The following is a 22,295-nucleotide window of genomic DNA, read 5'->3' on the forward strand; positions in this document are numbered from 1 at the left end:
TGTTGAGGAATTCAATAGTAATCAAAAAAGCATTTTTCAATTATTGACTTGATGTTCGAAATTCCATCAAAAACGATAATTATAATCTGATCTAAGCTTAATACTTGAAGTCATCAATATAGTTTGTTGATTAGTACAAGTGTGGCATAATATTTGCTTGAATTAGGTACCTACAGTTAATATCTTGAAAACCAAAAAAAAAAACATATAAAGTTTTGGATTGTAAGGAGTTAAGTTTTAAGAAGTTTCATCCTCACTTGACTAATTTATTATGTGTTCACGATTCAAACATTCGATTAATAAAACTAAAAATACTATACTGTTTACCAGTACAGTATAAACTAACAAACCATTTTGGGAAGAAGAGTGTGTTTTTCAGCATATAGATTTTTCTCTATTCTATGACTTGTGATGCTCTGGGGTATCAGAAAAAGTTGAGAGTGAGAAGTGTTTGAAATTACTACTGACAACCTTTTTTTGGTTTATTCCTTATAATTTATGGGGGGGTATGTTTGTAATTGGGGTGCGTCCATGAGCTCAGGGTGAGTCTCCTAATTATCATCTAAACTGAAATGAATTTGTTAAAAAATATTCTACCAGAGGTTTTAAATCACTGTATAGAATCTGTCTACAACTTCAGTTGGTGTGCAAAGCTTAGTTGAGAGCAAAGTATGTTGTACTCGCATTGCATTTTCTGCATAAACACAGTCATGGGATATTAGCATTTGTGTACACATTGAGCATTACAAAGGTACAATTTCTTTTGTCAATGGAAATCTGTCGTCAGATTGATGAAACTCTCGAATACTCTAGAGCTGTGTGTGGGTTTTCAGGGGCTGAAATCCTTCTATTATATTTATTGCAATATGATGGATAAAAAGCAATTCATCATAAAATTTTTCACATTTTAGTAACATACGGTATATTGAAAGAATATTTTTTTATTGACAGTGAGTCGAAGGGATGAGTGTGAGTACCAGAATGTTTAAAGATAAAAAACCTGGGTTTGAGGTTACTCAAGAAAAACTTTATGAACTGGAAACTCCATGAATATGAACTATATAGTGTGAGAGAGAGAGAGAGATAGAGTACCTCAAATGCTCATCAAGACTGAGACTGCAGGCCTCCTTGAAAGTTTAAATGTATTGCAATACGAATTTTTAAATTATAATTCACATAATAAATGGAGATTCACTTGGAATGGAATTATAGAAAATGTCTCAATAATTTCAGAAGAATCGATTCTCACTTCTAGAGATGATGCATCAGGGTACTGTATACATATGATTTAATACTGGAACAACTCCCAAGTGTAATATGTAAGCTACTAGTGAAATCCTTACCTAAGCAATGCTAATTTCCAAATCGACCAATCAACAGTAACATGTAATTATAAAACTGTTGTTCAATTTGTCATGAACAATATAGCCTACACTAATGCCAATAACTTATCCTGAAAGCTACAGTATATCTACAACAGTCTTCAACTCATTGAAGGGTTCCCATACATATGACTCACTCTGCATATAAATTTTTAAATGTTTTAGTATTTAAATTTTTAAATGTTTTAGTTTTTAAATGTTTTAGTTTTTAAATTTTTAAATGTTTCAGTTTTTAAATTTTTAAATGTTTATATATGTTGCGCATTTACGGCGAAACGCGGTAATAGATTTTCATGAAATTTGACAGGTATGTTCCTTTTTAATTGCGCGTCGACGTATATACAAGGTTTTTGGAAATTTTGCATTTCAAGGATAATATAAAAGGAAAAAGGAGCCTCCTTCATACGCCATTATTAGAGTAAAAATCAGACTATAGAATTATTCATCATAAATCAGCTGACAAGTGATTACACAGATGTGTGGAGAAGCCAGTCTATTGCTGTATTTCCATAAGGTCTATAGTTTCAATCAGGTACTTGTGGATGAAAATACTGAGTGAGGTTCACAGAACTACTAGTTATCATATAACATTTTCCGGAATTTAGCGCGAGAAAACCAGAAGACATCTAGGCGCCCAGACAAGCGGTTATAAGTTCTTTGCATCCTATTTGATAGTGCATAAGAATTGCATTCAATGAGGCATTCAATTTATATAGTCTACACAGCTGCTGATTTTTTACCAAGTTACATTGAGATATTGAATTGCATGCGTCATGACATGCGATTTATAGTTCACTCAACAGCTGATTTATGATGAATAATTCTATCTATAGTCTGATTTTTACTCTAATATTGGCATATGAAGGAGGCTCCTTCTTCCTTTTATACTATCCTTGAAATGCAAAATTTCCGAAAACCTTGTATATACGTCGACGCGCAATTTAAAAAGGAACATACCTGTCAATTTTCATGGAAATCTATTACCGCGTTTCGCCGTAAATGCATAACTTATAAACATTTAAACATTAAGAGAAATGCCAAACCGTCGACTTGAATCTTAGACCTCACTCCTCACTGGTCAATTATTGAAAAGAAATTGATTTCTAAAATCATGAAAAGTGAGAAATGAAGTTTGTAGGAAATCAGCATTATGGTAGTTTATTTTGTTAATTTCAACACACCGATTTTTCGCCAACACGACAACACAGAATGCTCTCTGATGTGTTGATTTGATTGGCATGTCGACGGCAGCCAGACCTTATAACAGCGCTCACACTCACATTCCGGGACGACACGTCACGGTACGATAGGATAGAAAGCCCTATGTTTATTTAGGATTTTTTCTAGACATTTTAAATTATTTCTTAATTTTTAAGAAAACATGACAGGTCACTGTAACTTACTGAGCGCGAGGTCTACTGTTCACAGAACTAATAGTATTTTTATTCATATTAAAAATAGCCCTAAAGAAAAAAGACAATAAATATTATAACTATATCAGAGATATAGTAACTGTAACCTATACCACCTGTTTAACGAAAACAATATCTCTTTTTTGTGTTTTGAATGTTTGGAGGTAGGCTATATGTATGCCTTCAATAGACTAGTGACTTCCTAGGTTGGAGAAGTGGCTCATGAACTGTTGTACGGTATTGTAACCTTTGAGACCCGCAGCTTTTAATTATACAGAGTTGGTGAAAATATGGAAACAGCTAAATATTTATCTTACAAGAATAATTCGACATTAGGTTTCATTGGGGATCCCATTTGAAATGAAAAATTACTGTATCGCTTAAACATCGTGTCCCTCATATGAATCCAGATTCATTTTTTTAATGAGAAGGTGGTCTTGTGATACATGATTTCGATACAGTGTTCCAAGAGGAAATGAATGGCTAAAACCACACATTGATCATTTACTGTGTGATTTAATGAAGTAATCATCACCTTCACTTTTTGCATTTATTACATATTTATTTAGTGACCTAATGAAGTATTTTAATAGGGCTACTTAAATGTTTAATGTTAGAGAAAAACCAGTACTGTACCTTGTTATGTTTTTTGATCGAGCGAAGTGAGGTCTAAGATTCAAGTCGACGGTTTTTCATTTCTCTTTATGTTTATATGACTGTTTAAATGTTTATATGTTGCGCATTTACGGCGAAACGCAGCAATAGATTTCCATGAAATTTGACAGGGTTGTTCCTTTTTAAATTGCGCGTCGACGTATATACAAGGTTTTTGGAAATTTTGAATTTCAAGGATAATATAAAAGGAAAAGGAGCCTCCTTCATATGCCAATATTAGAGTAAAAATCAGACTATAGAACTATTCATCATAAATTGGCTGTCGAGTGGATTATAAATTGCATGCCATGACACATGCAATTCAATATCTCAATGTAACTTGATGAAAAACCAGCTGCTGTGTGGACTATTAATTGCATGTCTCATTGAATGCAATTTTTATGCACTATTAAATGAACTATTGATTGCATGCAATAATAACTAAAATAACATAGTATTGTCTCTCGACCTTTCTCTGCTTTGATCTCGGGCTGTCCTGTTGCCAGTATGTCTTGAAGGAGATTACCTTTTGATGTTAGCATTTTTGATACACCAACCCCAACAGCAATAAGCCGTTTTTTTCACACCGATATTTTGCCGACACGACATACAGACAGAATTTACTCTGATGGACAGTATAAGAGGAGGCTGTGGTTTATAACTGCGCGAGGTCTACTGTTCACAGAAGTACTATAGTATAAAGTGATCTATTGCTTACTGGAGAAAAACTTAATTAATTTTGGTTTGTATGATTCAGTTGTGATTTGTTTGTGGTAGGAGGTGTGCTTGGTGGAAGGCGTGTATGCACCTCACTCTCGCTGTATGCCGTTCGACCAGCTGAGCGGCAGCAGCAGTCGCTCGTCAACCCCGTTTGGGGCCCCTTGGGGGGCGCTGCTGCCCCCCGGGGGCGGTGACTCTCCCTCCGGCCACCCTGTCTCGCTATTCGGTCTGCTGCAACACCAGGGCATGCTCATCGAACACCTACTGCCGTCCGCTGGCGCTGCCGGCGATAGTGAGCCTGGCACTCTAAGGTAAGTCGATTCACACTATTTCAATGTTGAAACTGTACGAGAACGTCATACTGATAACGAGAAGTCTCTTCTCTTCACGTTAGCTATGTAGCCAGGACACAAACACAAATAATGCAGTACTCACTATTTTGGTAAGGGCTTCTCGTATTTATGTAAAAATTGAAAATGGCATTATGCGTCAAAACATGTCGTAAGTGATGAAAGGGAGGTGATGGTTTCTTGATCCATTCTGAGCTGCTATGTATTAACACACTTTTTTATGTATTTAAACACGTCATGCAGTCAATTATTAAGTAAATAATCAAAAACTTTTACTTACTGACTGAAGTACTTTCGATCGTCCAGCGATCTTTTTCGATAGATCCTATTTCAACAGATCTTTATTAGAACACAATGAAAAAATTATCAAGTAGGCTATTCTTTATTTTATTGCAACGCAACCAGATTCAATTCTATTTACTTAAGAATGACTGTTGAAAATGATCGAAAGTACTTCAGTCAGTAAGTAAAAGTTTTTAACTATTTACTTAAAATGTCGTGTTTAAATACATAAAAAAGTGTGATAAAAAGAAGTTGAAAAAGTTACACAAATGATGCAATATAATTAACGTTCTGTTATATGGCATTGGATCCATGAATTTATGAATATTTTATGTGAAATATTGATAACATTATAATATTATTCAAGAAAGAAACTGTAGGCATATAATATAAAAATTAAAAATCCAATATTGATGAATATTCACTCTTCTTTCTAGGGCTACTGATTATTAGAACACAATGAAAATATTATCTATTACTCTTTATTTTATTGCAACGCAACCAAATTCAATTCTATTTACTTAAGAATGACTCTTGAAGAGTTGAAACTAGTACCTAGTGTTGCAATAAAAAAAGTGTAACTTACTTGATAATTTTTTCATTGTTTTTTAATATTATATTCTCTATGAATATTATGTTGCATAAATAAATGAATAGAAAATAAGTTGAAATATGTATAGAATTTTTTTTTTTATTATTTGAAAGGTTCTAAAATGAAAATTACAACAGTCTCTTCAAGTGGTTCCACCTTATGGATTATAAAGCAAATTAGTAACGGTACATACAGTTTTTATGTAATACAAGAGTCCAAAACTCCTTATGAATTTTAAAAAAAAGTATGATATTCTTCTCTGATAAATTTTATGTGAAAATATATGTCTCATTCTGAAAATTTGACTCTAAAAACACCTGAATATTTTGTATTATCTTCTGTTTTATAGTGCAGTGTGGTAATCATTGGAGTTCAGATTGTAATTGGAGTACAAAATTTTGAGCTCATAAAATACATACATATTTCCATTGTAAAGTATAAGCTGTATTGATAAGAGAGTATAATGTATAATGTTCTCAAATTGGAAGAAGGTACCTACACGCATATTGAAAACATCTTCATCATAACATCTTCGTCAATATTATAACCTTTTGTACTTAGAACCATCATTTCCATTCTTAAAATCTACATGGAGTTCAATGAAAACAAAAATTTTGATAGTTTTCTATTTAGGCGATCTCTTTCCATTCTCAGGAAATCTAGAGAACGTTAATATTATAGACGTAAAAAATAATAATAGTTTCACAAACACACACAAAACACAATAACAGTAATAAAAAATTTTATTTTCATCAATATACAAACAAGCAATCAAGCAATAATAAACATAAAATAGTTTTCCTAATATAGTTTGACATTAATAATATTTCAAAACATTGATCAATTCAATAAAGTGTTATTTTGATGGGGCTACTAAAAGAATGAAAATCTCTAGACTCTGCTGTATTCCAAATTAAGGTTTAGAGCAGTTTCGGGCGTATGCCTGTTGTTTTTACCTGGTTTGTATTTGTATATGAATAAATGAATAAAATTATTTACTCAAAAATGTATAATAAGGGTTATAGAAATTATTTGTAATTGATTGATGGAATTATAACGTCTACTTTTTGTGATTGACGCAGATGTCCAATCTGCCTGGCGGGTTTCCCATCGCCGTGGCTGCTAGAACAACACACAGCACTGCAGCACGCGGGTCAAATCCCGCGAGGCGTGCTTCCCGCGCTGGGCAGTCCCGCGTCCACCTCCGAATCAGGCTCGACGGCCGGCGGCGACGAGAAGCCCTTCCGCTGCGACCAGTGCGGCCAGAGCTACCGCTACCGCTCATCCTATCTCAAGCACCGCGAACAGAACCACCGCGCGCGGCTGCCCGCCGACAAACTGTTCACCTGTGACGTGTGCGGAATGCAGTTCCGCTACCTCAAGTCATTCAAGAAGCACAGGTAACCACATATCTCTGTTTTGAGATGAATAAATAACTGTGTTAGAGAAGTAAGTTCAATAGCACAAAGTCATTTAGTGAACTAGGTTTGCGAAGGAGGGAAAGATGGTAATCATGGTATTTCCTAAGGGTCAAGTCACATTGAGCGTTTTTTCAGGCGATTTTGCACTGGCGGCAGACAAGTTAGCAGGGCAGGAAGCTCCCTGATTGGCAGATTATCGTCAGCTGATTCCAGAACGCCAACCTAATCAGCTGACAATTAGCCAATCAGAGTGCTTCCTAGCCTGCTACTGACTCGTCCGCCGCCAGTGAAAAAGTGGCTTGGCCCTAATACAGTGGTATTTCCTATGTCAACAGATTCCTTCTGATCTACGACCACATCACTTTCTATTCGCCATATTGGATTACTCACTCCGAGGATGAAGACATACTCAGCTCATGAACATAGAAACTAATAGTTTCTGTTGGTGGAGAAGGTGGTGGAAATTATTATAAGTAGGCTACTTCAAGCCTAATTTATTTGATTCGGATTATATTTGTTTATTGCATTATCCTGGCGTAAATTTAGTCACGAACATCCTGAAAGCTATAAGTATAAGCTGAATAGCAAGAATGCAACGAACTTATCATAGTCTTATAACATAAAGAGAACACAAGAATTGTGTTATTAAGGCTGATGTATTTATTTTCCTACTTAATAAGAAAAGTTTCTATAGTAAGGTCCACGTTATTATGGTAGTGTAGAAAGATGAGAAAACAGCGTTGCCGATTCTTTGCGTTGCCACTGCCTTCTAATATAGAGGATAGCTGATACCGGTTTATCTGATGTAATATCAACTGTTCATTCTTGTTGAAAATAATCAAAAATTTTATTTTATTTGCCAAGAAGAAATATTTCTCAATGGCTGATTAATAAATTTTCATATTTGAGATTGAATATTTTGTCATATTATTATATTCTACATTAAAAAACGATCTGGGAGCGTTGCAAAGCTAGAAAGGATAGCGCTATATTTGCTTTGTCAAATTATATATATAAGGATAGCTACACCAATGTTAATCTAATCAAATAATGCCATTATAACGTGGACCTCACTATAGCGAAAAAGTGGGGAAACTGTCATTTCTATTTCATTCTGATTCGAACTTTCTACAACATGATAGCCAATCAGTTATGTTATCACTAATTTAATTGAACCGGTTGCAGGTTGAATCATGCGCTGGAACGATTACACAACCCGTTCCACAGACCGGCGGCGGCGGGGGCGGGAGCTGGAGGGGCGGCAGTGGCCTCCGACTACAGCATGACAACGGGAGGCCGTGGAGGCAGCGGCAGGGAGGCGTCGGGGGCGGCAGCCGGAGGCAGCAGTCGCTCAGACGAGGTCACCAGCAGCTCATCCAACGAGACGGCCACGGGGGCAGGGCGGGGTGGCGAGGGACAGTCCCCTTACGCACCGCCTCCACCCGATCAGGATGACACCGTCGACTCGCTCGCTCTGTCCATGGAGAATATGGATGGATCAGAGAGGTCAACCTACTATTTTTTGCTAACCACTTTGAAAACCATCAACTTATTCATACAATCTCAAAAAATTATAGTTGAAAAAACTTTAGATATAACTGTAATTTACATTTCATTATTTATTAATTTTTTCATTAATTAGTTCATTTTTTAAATGGGCTACATATGGAGTCTCACAGACAACTCCATGAAGAGCCACCATATTGTGGGGTTAGTGTTCAACTCACTAAGTCCACACAACTGATTTTTTTAATGCAAAATAAAGTTTTGGGGTTGACCTTAGAGTAGGCTCACTTCTGTAGATAATTTCATTCAGGACTTGGATTAATTGAATTCTAATAAGGCATGTACTATGTAGACCATTCGGAATGGATAAGAAAGAATGAATGGTCTAGGTAATATCGTTGATAACTTGCGGTGTAAGCCTTGTAACTACTGACATATTCCATGTAAATGGTACTGATTTGAAAGTGGAGCTCTATGTACCATCAAATGATTGACAAAAAGGTCAAGGTCATTTTATGACTCATATTCAGACTACTTTCAAACTGTTCTCAAGTTTTTAGGTTTTTCTTGTTTAGTGGAAATAAATATATTATTATTGAATACTGTACCTATCTAATGCATTTCATTTTCATTTCATAATTTCTTTATTCATAAATTTGTACAATGTATACGATGAATAGTGACAAAAATATATATCTTTGATTAGATACAATTTCAAATAAAATACAAAACAAATAAAACATCCACAGAATACAACAATACAATTCAACTCATAGGAGCTGATCTCATTCATTCAGATATTCTTCTATATTATAAAGAGCTCTTTCAGTTAAATATCTCTTTAATTCCAATTTGAATTTATTGGGATTCTTGTTGGATTCGCGTCGGTAGCTTGTTATAGAACTTGGCTCCTATGTATGTGGGTTTCTTCTTGTAGAACTCAAGTCCTATGGCTTTGCAAATGTAAAAGTTTATCTCTGTTTCTAGTGCTGTACCTATGATTATGTCCTAACGTCAAAATATTTCCAAGATTTTCTTTCACACACATAATTGTCTCAAAGATGTAAAGGCTGTAAACTGTCATTATATTTAAGTGAGCGAAATGTTCTTCAACTGATGCTATGGGGTCTAGGTGTAAAATTATTCTTATAGCTTGTTTTTGTGCTTTGAGAATTGAATCCATGTTCTGATTTGAAGTAGATCCATAAAGACTTATACCAAAAGATATTATAGAGTGTATGCAGGCAAAATAAATCATTTGTCGCGTTTTTATTTTACAAAGAGGAGACATTTTTCTAAGAGCATATTATTGTGAACAGGTCGCTGATCAACCTGCTGCGGCTGGGCGTGGAGTCGGACCTGCGTCACCGGCAGCCGGAGCGGCGCTCGTTCCCGTGCCCGTTCTGCGGCAAAGTGGTGCGCTCCAAGGAGAACCTGAAGCTGCACGTTCGCAAGCACACCGGCGAACGGCCGTTCGGCTGTCTGTTCTGTGGCCGCGCGTTCGGCGGCAAGAGCGACCTGACGCGTCACCTGCGCATCCACACCGGCGAACGGCCCTACCACTGCGAGATGTGCGGCAAATGCTTCGCGCGCGCCGACTATCTGTCCAAGCATCTCACCACCCACATACACAACTCGCATTCGCACGCGCACCACCAACGTTAACTGCGCTCTCCGCTAGCCAATCTCCCTCCCTCCCATTCTTAACCGTTACTTAACGTCTAGATAGCTAATTCACTCCCGTCGTCGTCGTCTAATGTAATCGTTTGTGGTGCTCCCATCAAATTATTCGAATACTTTCGACAGTGTTGACAATTGAATGATTTACAATGTGGGGCTTTCATTGTACTATTGATGTTATAGATTAGTTGACAGTTGAAGCAATGTGGGGTTTTCATTGTAGGTACTATTGATATGATGCGGTAGTTGACAGTTGAAGTAGTTGCAATGTGGGGTTGAGGTTTTAATTGTATTTGGAACAGTTCTGGGTGAATGTTTTGTGTATCTTCTTCATGTCAATATCAAGATCAGGTGACAATTATTCACTTTTGGGATCAAAGCAGTTTTAGGTGAAAGTCCGTTTGGAATCTTCTAACCATTGTAACGTATCCTCTGTTCATTCATTGATTGATTGAATTATAACCTTTTCAATTTGAAAAAATAATTGGGAAACGATCAACAATAATATTGATGAAATATTACTCTGAAAACTTCAAATAAGAAGTAACTCAAGAAACATTTCTGGGAAAACTATTTGTCAATAATGTACGGTACTGTTTTTCCATTAACAGGAAAGGAAATTTGATAAATCCAAGGAATGAACCTCAGCTTCCAATAAATATTAAATATTCTCTTTTCCGAAAATTTATGTAGTTAACTTTCACACCCAGTGTAAATCTGTTTGAACAAAGCATAGAGGTATTTAGTCTCTTGTTGGAATTAAGATGAATGAACTATATAAACATGTTCATTCTATTCAATAAGATAAGAGTGAAATAAGTGGGCAATGAGTAATTGTGGAGAAGATATACAACATTAAAAATTGGAAAAAAATTATATTTCTAATAACAACACATTATAAAATGAGTATAATTTTATCCTATAAATGATAGGATCGATTAGCTGAATTCTATAGGATGGGAACTGAATATCTGTGGTTGACATGGATAGACAAATATATTAAAACATATACCGTCACTAAAGAAAGTGCTGCTCCATTATTAACTGTGATTCATCAAGTAGAACTTTGAAATACTCCATGACAGAACGTCGGCTTGAGAAATCAACCAATCAATCGAGAACTTGAATGATTGAACTGAGTTTAACTGATTCGTATTATATTGATGGGAGCATTATAGATGAACCAATTTCTTAATAACTGCGATAGTTAAGGTGATGTGTTTTTTAATAAATTATTACTAATTTAGGTGTATTATTTAGCGAAGAAACGAATAAATAAATTGAGGATCAAATTGATGAACAAGTAATGTTATCGTGAAGCATATTTTAGAAAAGGAACTGTCGAGTTCTAACTCCTCATTCGAAATAATAAAAAATGCATGAAAAGTGTGGTATATAATAGTATTTGGACTCAAACGTACTGATTTTCAATAACAAATCAGTGCTGTAATAGAATGTTTTGCATTTTTATATGTATTAAGTAAAAGGTTTTGGTACGAGAATTAATTGCATTGTGATATGATAGGAGTATTAAATAAATTGAAACATGTTATTTATTTAGTAAATGGCTCAACTGCAATTTTTGAAACGAGAAGTCTGTTCAGGGTGAAAACTGCTCTCTGAACGTTTAGCTCATCATTTTTTGATGTAAATGAGAACAACGTTTTAATTTTTATGACAAGAAAGGATTTTTTAAAGAAGAGCTTTGTGGCGTATTACATCTTGAACGGTCACCTCAATTACATTGCGATCGAAAATATTACTCTCAACTAATTTTTAAGGAAGGTGGATAAGTTTAATACTCGGATTATTGTGATCTGTGGGTGGTGAGATCTTCAGTGAGTTGGAACTCCTCCTCATAGAAAAACGGCGCTGTTTGATTCCAACAATAGTTTTAAAGATAAGCAACGTTGATATCTACCTCTGTTTAACACAAATTCAGCTCTACCTCTTGTTATTAGTTATAAAGTTTGTTCACAAAATCAGTGGCTAGTAGCGCATGGCTCAACCAATAATTTATTGTGAAGAATTGATGCCACTCAAAAATTTTCTTATTATTGAATGACGAATAATGTGAACTAAGTAAATTCAATAGTACAAAAGTCATACTAAACAGTATGCAAGAGTAACCTCATTGATTGACAAACAAAACTTTAGAAATTAGATACTATTTTTTCCAATTTCTGTCCAGTATTTAGCTATGCAAAGCAAAATGTTTACAAAATTAAACTTATTCAAAGTGCAAATTAAACGAAACATTCATACAAATCTAGGTGTTACTATATTATAACAATATTACCTCTTTCAGACTAAACTTAGGCTCTTATTTTTGTATACATACATTCAAGGATAATGATTTATCACATGTGATAATGAAATCTCCGTACAAAAATTGTTTTAAAACGCTTTGAAACTATTAATGAACAATAGAAAATGTATTTTAGAAAGACTTTCACTTGCTTTCAATTATTGTACTGATTTCTCTTGCCAAATATATATGATGTTCCTGAATGAATAGCCATTGAGTAGTTGAAAGACGAGAATCAACTCACGCGTCTATTAATTATGGAAGATCGATCTTTCAATAATGAATCGATTCTAAATGAGAATTAACTTCTCTAATGAAAGTTGCATTCTTTATTTATGCAAGATGCACATTGAATAGCATTGTGCAATGACCAATCTGTTTCTTATAATTTTCAACTCAACTGTTTACTGTATTTTCAGATGTAAAATCATCTATCCAAAATAAGAAGTGAATTTTGTATTTGTTTATGAATATTTGTCATCTAGGTAGTCTCTGATGAATTTAATAACTACCAAAAGTCAAAATATTCCTCACTATTAATCTCCGATGATATATTATTGTTGATGATGATTGGAAGCAAGTGAACGGTCATTGCAATATCACCTCATTTATATAGCCTACTTAAATAAATATAACTTACTCGATATACCTCCATTTTTTATAATACGTCACTGAATCCAGGAATATGAGAATCCATGAATAGAATTCAGCAATGAATTCCATTGAAAATATGATTTTACAAATAGCTCATTAGTAATAACAACTCAGTAATTATTGAGCTGTTCAGGAATACCTCAAAATACTCTTATATTATAAAGTCAGGGTTAATTTTGATCGTAAAATGATTTGAGTGAATTGTTGGCATCCCAACTACTATATTGGTATTTCTCTTTACAAAATTAGTAATTTCATCAATAATATAATAATCTTCTTTTCTATTTCATCGAAATTGCCGTTGTGGATGGAATACATTTTTATTGAATTAGGTACCTGTGTCTGATTCCAGTTCTCTTGAAATATAATCTATTGATGAGGACACTGAATTCAAAGAAGTATATTTTCATTATATTATTAATTTATCGTACCAGAGGCAGCTCTGATATTAATCAATATTCTAATGGTTTTTCTGTAGAACCAACTGCCTATTACTGCCATAACCACACTGATTGTGGTACAACTTGGTAAAATCCTACCTCTTACATTGAACACTCTTTGTAAAAAATGTATTTGAATATATATGAATGCAATTATTAATTGATTTTGGAATACAAGTGATTTTTGGGTTGAAATTCGATAATACGCCATTTAGTACGGTAGCGATTTTTATGATACAATTGCTTCTTGTATGGACAGAAAAATTGTTACTATTCTCGACAATTCTATCCTTTAATATACTTCATCAATCATTCGAAGATTGTTTATGATTGCATAGTGAATCTTAAAAATCAATTTATTTCCTTTTTCGACATTAAAAGAATAATTGAGTGAATAATAATCAATTAAATTCTATTAATAGTTAATACGGTAAATATGCTACCTGGACGATTGAATTAGATTTTTCTAGCAATATAAATAAGATTTTTTTACTCTTTGTTGAATAAAAGCAAGAACGGTCTCATCCGAGTAATCTTAAGCAACAAGAACAAGAAACTTGTTACTTCCAAGTAGTAACAAGAACTTTGATCCAGATTTAATTCATTTCCATCAAAAGTAAGTTAAGAAATGTAGTCTTAAATTATTTCTTATCTTTTTAAGATTTGTGATTGATGGATTTCATATTGCCTACTTTTGTTTTTTTTTTACTAATAAAATAAATTAGATCTTAATGAATAATATGAAAAACTATATAATGTTCACTACCCACTCATTGTGATAATTATTTCTATATAATTCGGAGAGTAACTTTTTTTGTCCAAACAACATTATGCAATTGATTAATTGAATAGAATATAAATTTTGTACTGACAAGAAAGTCTTAGAATGGGAATGTAATGTGATCAAATGTATTTAATAGGAATGTAAGAACAGTTACCAAACAAACTTTTTTGTTTGATCTTCATTTGATTTTATGAGTGTTAAATATATTGATGTCTATAATACTCTCCTCGAAATAGCAGAAACTTAAAAAACAATAATAAATGTTACATCAGTCAGTGCATCAATATGTAGTAAGTACTTGTTGGAGGGAATCTATATGTAAACAGAACTTGTGAACTCAATTTGTATGGATAATCCACATAGGAACAAAACGAATGTGATAAAGATTAGATTGTGATGAAAGCTTGACAATTAAGTATGAGATTTTATGGTCACGTTAGGGTTAGATAGCTAATTTATTATGTTATTTATTTCTGCACATTTTTTAAGCAACATTAGCTTGCTAGTATACACAAATTTTCATCCTAACTTCTCAATAAAATAATAGAATATCCATTATTTCCTATCATTAGAAGCATACTATTGCATAATATGTATCTTGAAACTCTGATGTTTTGTACACTTTGAATCAGAGTTGACTTAAATTGTATAGATTTCTAAGACATCTATATTTTTCTGTGATATGTTCTACTTTCTTACATCTACATTATTCTAATACCTCAAGTAGTAATGATATTTCTCGATTTTTCATGCACTAAGCTTCTAAAAAGATTGGAAGGGTTTAATGTAACTAAAAAGTGAACCAATATTGTAAAACTCTTAGTTGATTCAATGATTATTTCAAAATATTATGAGTATTTACAATTTATTTTTGATAACTTCTAATCACTCTTCAACAATAGCTTAATAAAAGGTTCCGTTTTTATGGATTTGTTTTTCGAGAGACCATAAGTTAGAGATAGGTAGAGAAAATCGAAATGGGTGATATTTTTGTAAGGCTAGGATAGGATGCGTCGTCGGTGATAGGACATTATTGTGTTAGAAATGAGGTGTGGTGAAAGTCACTGCACCTTAGACATTAGACAAGTGCTTCCTTGATATCAATTATGTAATTGGGAGTGATACGACGTAGAGTTGTTCTACTCAGAAATAATATGTGATATTTGTTATGGAAAGCAGAAATTCATTTGAGAAGGGGTTTACAATGACTGCACTAGCACTAATATTTGTAAAAATAAAGCTGTAAATACTATATTTATACATATGTGTATAAAATAATTATAAATAAATTAATAGTTATATATATACATAGATTAAAAACATTTGTGATAAAGTAAATTTATAAATGCCATATAATATACTAATGTTGCCATATTTTAACAAACAAAAAAAAGAACAAACTCATGAAGAATATTCAAAAGATGATCCCTGACTTAATCATATTGAGCAATGGTGTTGGGAATGTCTACTACATTCAGAAAAATGAAAGCAATTGAAGACTGATAGAAATGGACATAGTGATACAAACATTATTTATCCTATCAATGATAATTATCAATTATTATTATTATTATTATTATTGATCTCCAAAATCCTAATCGATACAGTAAAAACATGTATTGGAGGGATTCGATCATTTGAATAAACTTCATGCTCACTATTCTTTTTCTCACTTCTTCTCTAAGTAATAATATTGGGATTGAATGTCCACTGAATTTGCTGGCTCTTCTAATCAAAGTTTCAGTTCACGAATTTTTTATATTCTATTTCTATACCTTGATTAATAACCATCTAAATAATAATAAGAAAATTTGCAGATATGTACGTCATGATAATTTTTATATAGCCTATTGTTTAATCAGTTTATGTAAAGAAAGTATATAATTCACATCTGTTCTATTGGTGCTATATAATTACAGGGAACTTAAAGTTCTTTTTTTAAATACTGTAAAGTAGTAAGCTACTTGTTACAATTGTTTATCAGGCTATGTGATGTAGGAATCTTTATGGATTAAAATAATGTTTTTTATGTAAGTAGAGTTGTGGTACATCTCCTATTTTGTTGTATGGAAAGACTCGATTGATACATTGAGATAATTATATAGTTTTGAACAGTTACTTAATAATAATTCATCAAGGCTCTATTTGAAACAATTCTAGCTGAAAAATAGTTTTCAGTTTAAAACTTTTTTTGGACTGGCGATTCAAGCTTGAAAAAATGAGTTTTTAATATAAATATTATAAATTCGAAAGAATATTATGAGTTTGGTACTTGAAGATCCTCACAAGTAGGAATACGTTATTATTTTTTATTTGTAAAATTTCAGAGAGTTCCTCTTACTCCTTCCTCTTATTCTCACTCATGTTTCACTATTCATTAACAGGTTTCATTTTCATGTAGTCATTTGAAACTCATGCACAGTCAAAGCAAAAGGGAAAGGTCAGTAGTCTTGCAGTCCAAAGATAATATCACTGATCACTTATCTCTGTTTTTTATGCTTGCTTTAGTATTCCACTGTGTATGTGGAAGTACTATATCACTTCTTCAAACTTGTTATACGTCTTGCTGTACCAAGTATGGTGCCTCTGTAGGCATTGTGAATACTGGAATATACCCAATCACTATTATCGAGCACTGTGAAATATCATCGATTGGGACACGACTTTCCAATAATCTTCTCCCACTCTATGTTCACATGCCTTTTTTCAATGGTGAACTTCCAATTGATGAGTGCCATATCAGTTTTTTTCAATTCAGTATGATCTACCAATTTAAATTATAAAATCTTATGAACTTTATCGTCAATAAGCCTCAAACCTAACGAATACCGTACGTTGAGGATAACCCTCCTCTTTGGTGAAATCCAAAGCTGTTCCAAAAATAATATATCTCAATTCGGTTTAAATAAGAGTCATCTAATTGAATTAAGATAGTTTTTCATTCATATTTGTATGAGAATTATTGTTGTATTTAATAATGAGAATATTTTGAAAAGGGTAGAAATTTTTTTTCATCGATCGCGATGCAACTTGAAATTTGATTAATCAATCCTGTCATCTTTTTAATTCACAAATCAATAATATATAATCATATAGATAGACCTATCTATTAGAAAGTCCTGTTATACCCACAAGTTTCCATGGAAATTCCAAGATTATTCTTATTCCTTTCAATTATTATTTTACTTCTTCCAGATGGCACTTTCATTTGAAGATGCCTCCTCACATCACACATATTATTTCCTTATATTGAGAGGATTTTTCGAACATCACTATCTTATTTATATATGTTACTTGTAAATGATTCTATATTAAGCATATTACCGGTGAATTGATCATGAAATCTTTTCATTCAAGCTTGTTGCCTGATCCTTTACTGAGTAATACTGAATTTCAATTGGGAGTAGATGGTTTTTGAGAAGATGAAATAATTATGACTTTAGATGTCTGATAAAAATTTATTATTTTCATTGCGGTCAAGTAGGCTACTGTATCACATTTGTTTATTTTTTAAGTCTCTTATTTTATTTATTTTCAAGGTTAAAAATATTAAAATTCTTATAACAACGAAAAAATGTCCTCTTGAATATACATTCATACTTGTTATCGTTGGAACTTGTGCAATACTTGATAATAAATAATATGATTAACACAATTGGAATTTGTTGGCTGTTGAGAGTGCGCTCAGTAGATGGAAAAGTTATAAATAAATGTTTTTCAATAAGGAAAGTTCAAAAACAGGAAGCAGAATAATTTTTTCTGGTTTCCTATTGAATATGTTATGTAAGAAAAGTTCATGGAGCATGTGTGGAAATTTTTAGTAAGGGTAATTTTTAACAAAACTCTTGATATTCTAAGTGGTCTATATGTCTCTTAAAACACGCTACCTTACAAACCTTTTGCAATATTTAAATGTAATGGCGACATTAATTGTTATAGCAATTTCTATTCTTGTAATACGGTAATGATTGTGCAATGAATCATCTATAACTACTGTACCACATCTATAGAGAGCTCCGATTGTTTCTGTGTCTCTGTTTCAATCGATATTATGATCATTGATTACAACTCTGATCGACAATGAACTTATTGAAAATAATGTAACAATATCCTCTACAGTGTGCACATTGTCTTGCGATTTGTTGTGATATAAATATGTTAAATATAAATATTTAATAATTATAATCGATGTTAGTATCAGATTTGAATTTAAATGTCAGTTGAAACTTTTAATATCTGTGTATCTTAATAGTGATAAAAATATTCAATGAAACTCCATTTTATTATTAATGATATTTGAATATACGGTAATTGAGAATTGACATGTTTAGCTTAATGGTAACAAATTTGTTCTAGGTTATAGATCGATTAACTGTTTTAAAGTTTTATTACTATTAACAATAACTTAGGATTAATAAATGAATTAAGCTGAAGCTGTTCTAATAATAATCCAGCCGAGGCTGACAGTCGGACATGTCAAACGCTGAGCCGAGCCGATAGGATAAGTGATAGAAATACAACAAACCGTGATGATAGACAGAGAGAGAGTGAGTGATCGATGGCACGCGGTGTGGCAGTTCGACCGATAAGTCTTTCAAAATGTTGGTCGATAGGTCGGTCAGCTTCCGACCACAGATTCATTAATAGCAATATTCTTCTATAATAAAATAAGTCAGTCCATAAAAAATGTGTATCCTCCTTGGGTCAAACACTATAAAACTTCTGAAAATGCAGCCGCATAAGAGTAGTTGAACTTTTTCTCCCGACTGAACCATCTATAACATTTTTTATAAAGAAACACATAATAGAACCCACTTCAAAGGCGGATAATGTAGAGTATGTTCCAAATAGAGCTCTCAATAGAGGATCTCAATAAATACATAAGCATAATAAGTAGCGTAAATTTTCAAATTTGATCACCTTTTTATTTTCTTGCAGATAAATTATTAAATAAACAAATAAAATGTGAATAGAAATGAAATATAAAATAGTTTTTTTCAAATTGTTAAAAGCCATCAAATGTTTTTGTAATCAGCGCAAATATGACCGAAAAGTTTCTTAAGCTTTCATCAACTTACCTGTGCATACTGATAGCCTAGCCACAGGTGAGGTACCGTAATTAATTTTATATATTTGGATGTGCTAAACACAAAATAAGATGTTTAGAAATAGCATTTTCCTATCTATAAAATATGTTAAAAAGATGATTGGAATTAATTCAAGTAGGAACTTTTACTTCGATTTCTCAGTCTTTTAAATTGGTCTTTTTATTATATAATTGGTCAACAAATGTTAACCTTTAACAAGGTTGGAATGTATATGTTTAAAAAAAACCGATAACTTGCCTGATCCTTATGTTTCCAGTTTCATAAAATTAGAATTATTGGTCTAATATTTGTTTTTTAATACACGGATACCTCGGTAGTTTACAATGTAGCACAACATTTTAGAACTCTTTCTATTTCACATTCCTTTTGAATTGATTATAAATTAATAAATAAATCGCAAATGCAGTAACGTAGTCTGCTTTACCTTAGATGTTCATTTACTGATCAAAATCTATTACATTTTTGCGGATTACCTTCATGCATGATGCATTTATCATGCATAAATTATCATCTATGTCATTATGGAAGAATATTTCTATTATTGCAATCTGTTTTTCCGACTCTGGGACAAATTTTGCAGGGTTAGTCGATTTCGCAGACCAAAATACCCTATATCCTGCAACTTTGTTCTGCTGAAATAAATGAGCTACGATGTGATTTACCTGGCCTTGTGTAGGGGAAGGAGGTTTAGCGATAAAACAATTTTTTACAATCCAGATTTTAGTGAGACGAGCGAGAGAAAGAATGATTGAGTGCGCAAACGTCGCACTTTAGGCTAGTGTGTGATAAGCATAAAGTAACACGTCGCGTCAAGAAGGCAATAAAATTCGCTGAGTTTTGAATGTGTACACTCTACAGAAGTAGGATCCAATGTTGAAATTTTGAGTCAAATTATCCTCCAACGATTTTGAAGATTGATTGTGAATTTCTAGGGCGTGCTTATAGACTTCTTCAAGATCCAATTTTGTGATGTGAGAGTGTGATGAATGATGAAAGGTATAATCTTAATTCATCTACTATACTTACTTCTCTCTCACACAAGTTTAGATCTGAGGAGCTATTAACATTGCTGAAATTTTCTCCAACGGAGATGATAGAAATCAATTCGAGTCTAAGAATGAATATAATTATCCTAAATAATTTAGGCTGGATCTGAATTGTTAGACTAGCCTGGTTAGGAATCGGAATAGAGTAGCCAGAAGCGATAAAATGGGAAATTGGAAAAATATTCACGAAAAGATTTCTAAGTCCAAAAAAATTATAATTCTTGGAGTAAGATAAGAGCCTGCATGTCTTCTCTCACGATCCTGAGAACAAGAGACGTTCATCTCAACGCTCATTGACAGTGGAAATGCAATAATAGATTATAAAAAATAAGCACACAAACCATAGCCTATAATCCATAGTTTGTGCTCACATTGGTATTGATCTCCAAGGTAGTGTACGCATTCAATGACTCGACAAAATTTCATGTAAAACAACTTGTTTTCATTGTTTCTACTACCTCATTTTAATAACATAATTTATTCAACTTATAAAATATTTTTACAATTACGATAATACTATCTTTATCTTATGTAGCAAAGATCTTATTTACTGTTTAGTGTAGCAAAGTTATTTATTTGAAATGTATTATTTATTTTTATATTGATTATCTGTACAGCTATACATTCAAATGAAAATTGAAGCACATCTGGCAATCCAAACGCATTCAACAAAGTAATGATCCAAATCTTCAACAAATCCCACAAGTTGATTTTACGCGATTATATTCCACGAGGATTTTTCTGGATTTAAAAACAAAATTAGAAGAAAAAATGTAAAAGTATTGAAAAATATACTTGATACTCCAATAATAGAACATTGCGAAATCTCCTAAAGTCTACTATTAATGATAGTGAGTCTCTTTCCTTTTATTCCGATTTATAATAGTTATTCTATTAAACAATCATTGATCCCAATACCAGATAGTGAAGATTGTTCGACAGAAAATACACAGCTTGTTATGCTCTGGATTGACAGTTGCTACAATATTAATTATTCTATCAAACTGAGTTCGTATTTTGTTTTGTTATCATGTTCTTTCTGATCAAAGCATAGAAAAACTTAATTCAGCAGGTTGTTGATTTTATGGCTAAACAGTTATGTTAAAACAATATGTGTTATAAAGTAAATTATCGAAATAAATTTGATGTACTGTTTGTTCCAATGTGATTTGATTACAAGATAAGAAATAAATTGTTTTGATTACTCTCCCCATCCTTAGAATCAGAAATAAAGCTAGATTAGCACAAAAAAGTCAAAGTGAACAGTTGAAATATAATTCCAATAATAATTAAGTTCGAATGGTATAGTTTTCAAGTAATCTACTTTGCCGGACTGAGTGGGAATAGTCCAATTAGAACTTGTTGGAATTATATGTTCACTGTTCACTGTTCACTGTCACTGATGTCTGCGGAATCCATGCAGCTTAACGTGATATGGAAAATAGTTTTGGTTTTGAATATTTTGTTGTATAAATATGACCCTTAATGTGGGGCAATCTCGTACATGCTATAGTGTTATCAAAACATTCAATTGAAAAAAAAACACTTCATGTGAGGAGGAGAGGAGCAGATTTACAATATTATTGTGATCGACTCTGGTGGTACTGTATGTGTAAAGTCTTTAAATAAAATTATACTACTATAAAAAAGACATCTAGGTGGAAGTCCAGTTTGAGAATTTTGATTCGTCCAAAAACTCCACCTTGTAAGTTTATAAAGAAGTATTTTTCAGCAGAAATGAAAGGTTGTCTCTCAGTTATTATAATTCGATAAAGTAATACTTTGATCTTGCACATTTTTTTTAATTTATAAAAACGGTAGACTTTTATCTCAAGATCATTGCTTGAAAAACTTCACTTTCTTATGAACTAAGTTTATAACTGAATCATCTTTCAAGTTAGGGGTCCAGTGACACAGACAGCGTTTTGCAATCACAATTTACTAGGAGGTTATATA

General features: G+C 32.7%; 1 protein-coding gene across 2 annotated transcripts in view; it reads left to right on the forward strand.

Annotated features, from left to right (window-relative positions):
• LOC111051019 (zinc finger and BTB domain-containing protein 49) overlaps positions 1 to 21,531 on the forward strand; it is a 101,915-nt gene extending 80,384 nt beyond the window's left edge. The window contains exons 7-10 of one of the 2 annotated variants that reach the window (XM_039442555.1): positions 4,226 to 4,479; positions 6,475 to 6,792; positions 7,999 to 8,319; positions 9,639 to 21,531. In XM_039442555.1, the coding sequence (XP_039298489.1) occupies positions 4,226 to 4,479; positions 6,475 to 6,792; positions 7,999 to 8,319; positions 9,639 to 9,984 (1,239 nt within the window). In that variant the 3' untranslated portion in view covers positions 9,985 to 21,531. The remainder of the gene's footprint in view (positions 1 to 4,225; positions 4,480 to 6,474; positions 6,793 to 7,998; positions 8,320 to 9,638) is intronic. The other variant, XM_039442560.1, reaches the window with a different exon arrangement.
• Positions 21,532 to 22,295: the final 764 nt, after the last annotated feature.

The sequence above is a fragment of the Nilaparvata lugens genome, chromosome 1 (assembly GCF_014356525.2).
Source record: "Nilaparvata lugens isolate BPH chromosome 1, ASM1435652v1, whole genome shotgun sequence".
Classification (NCBI taxonomy): Eukaryota; Metazoa; Arthropoda; class Insecta; order Hemiptera; family Delphacidae; genus Nilaparvata; species Nilaparvata lugens.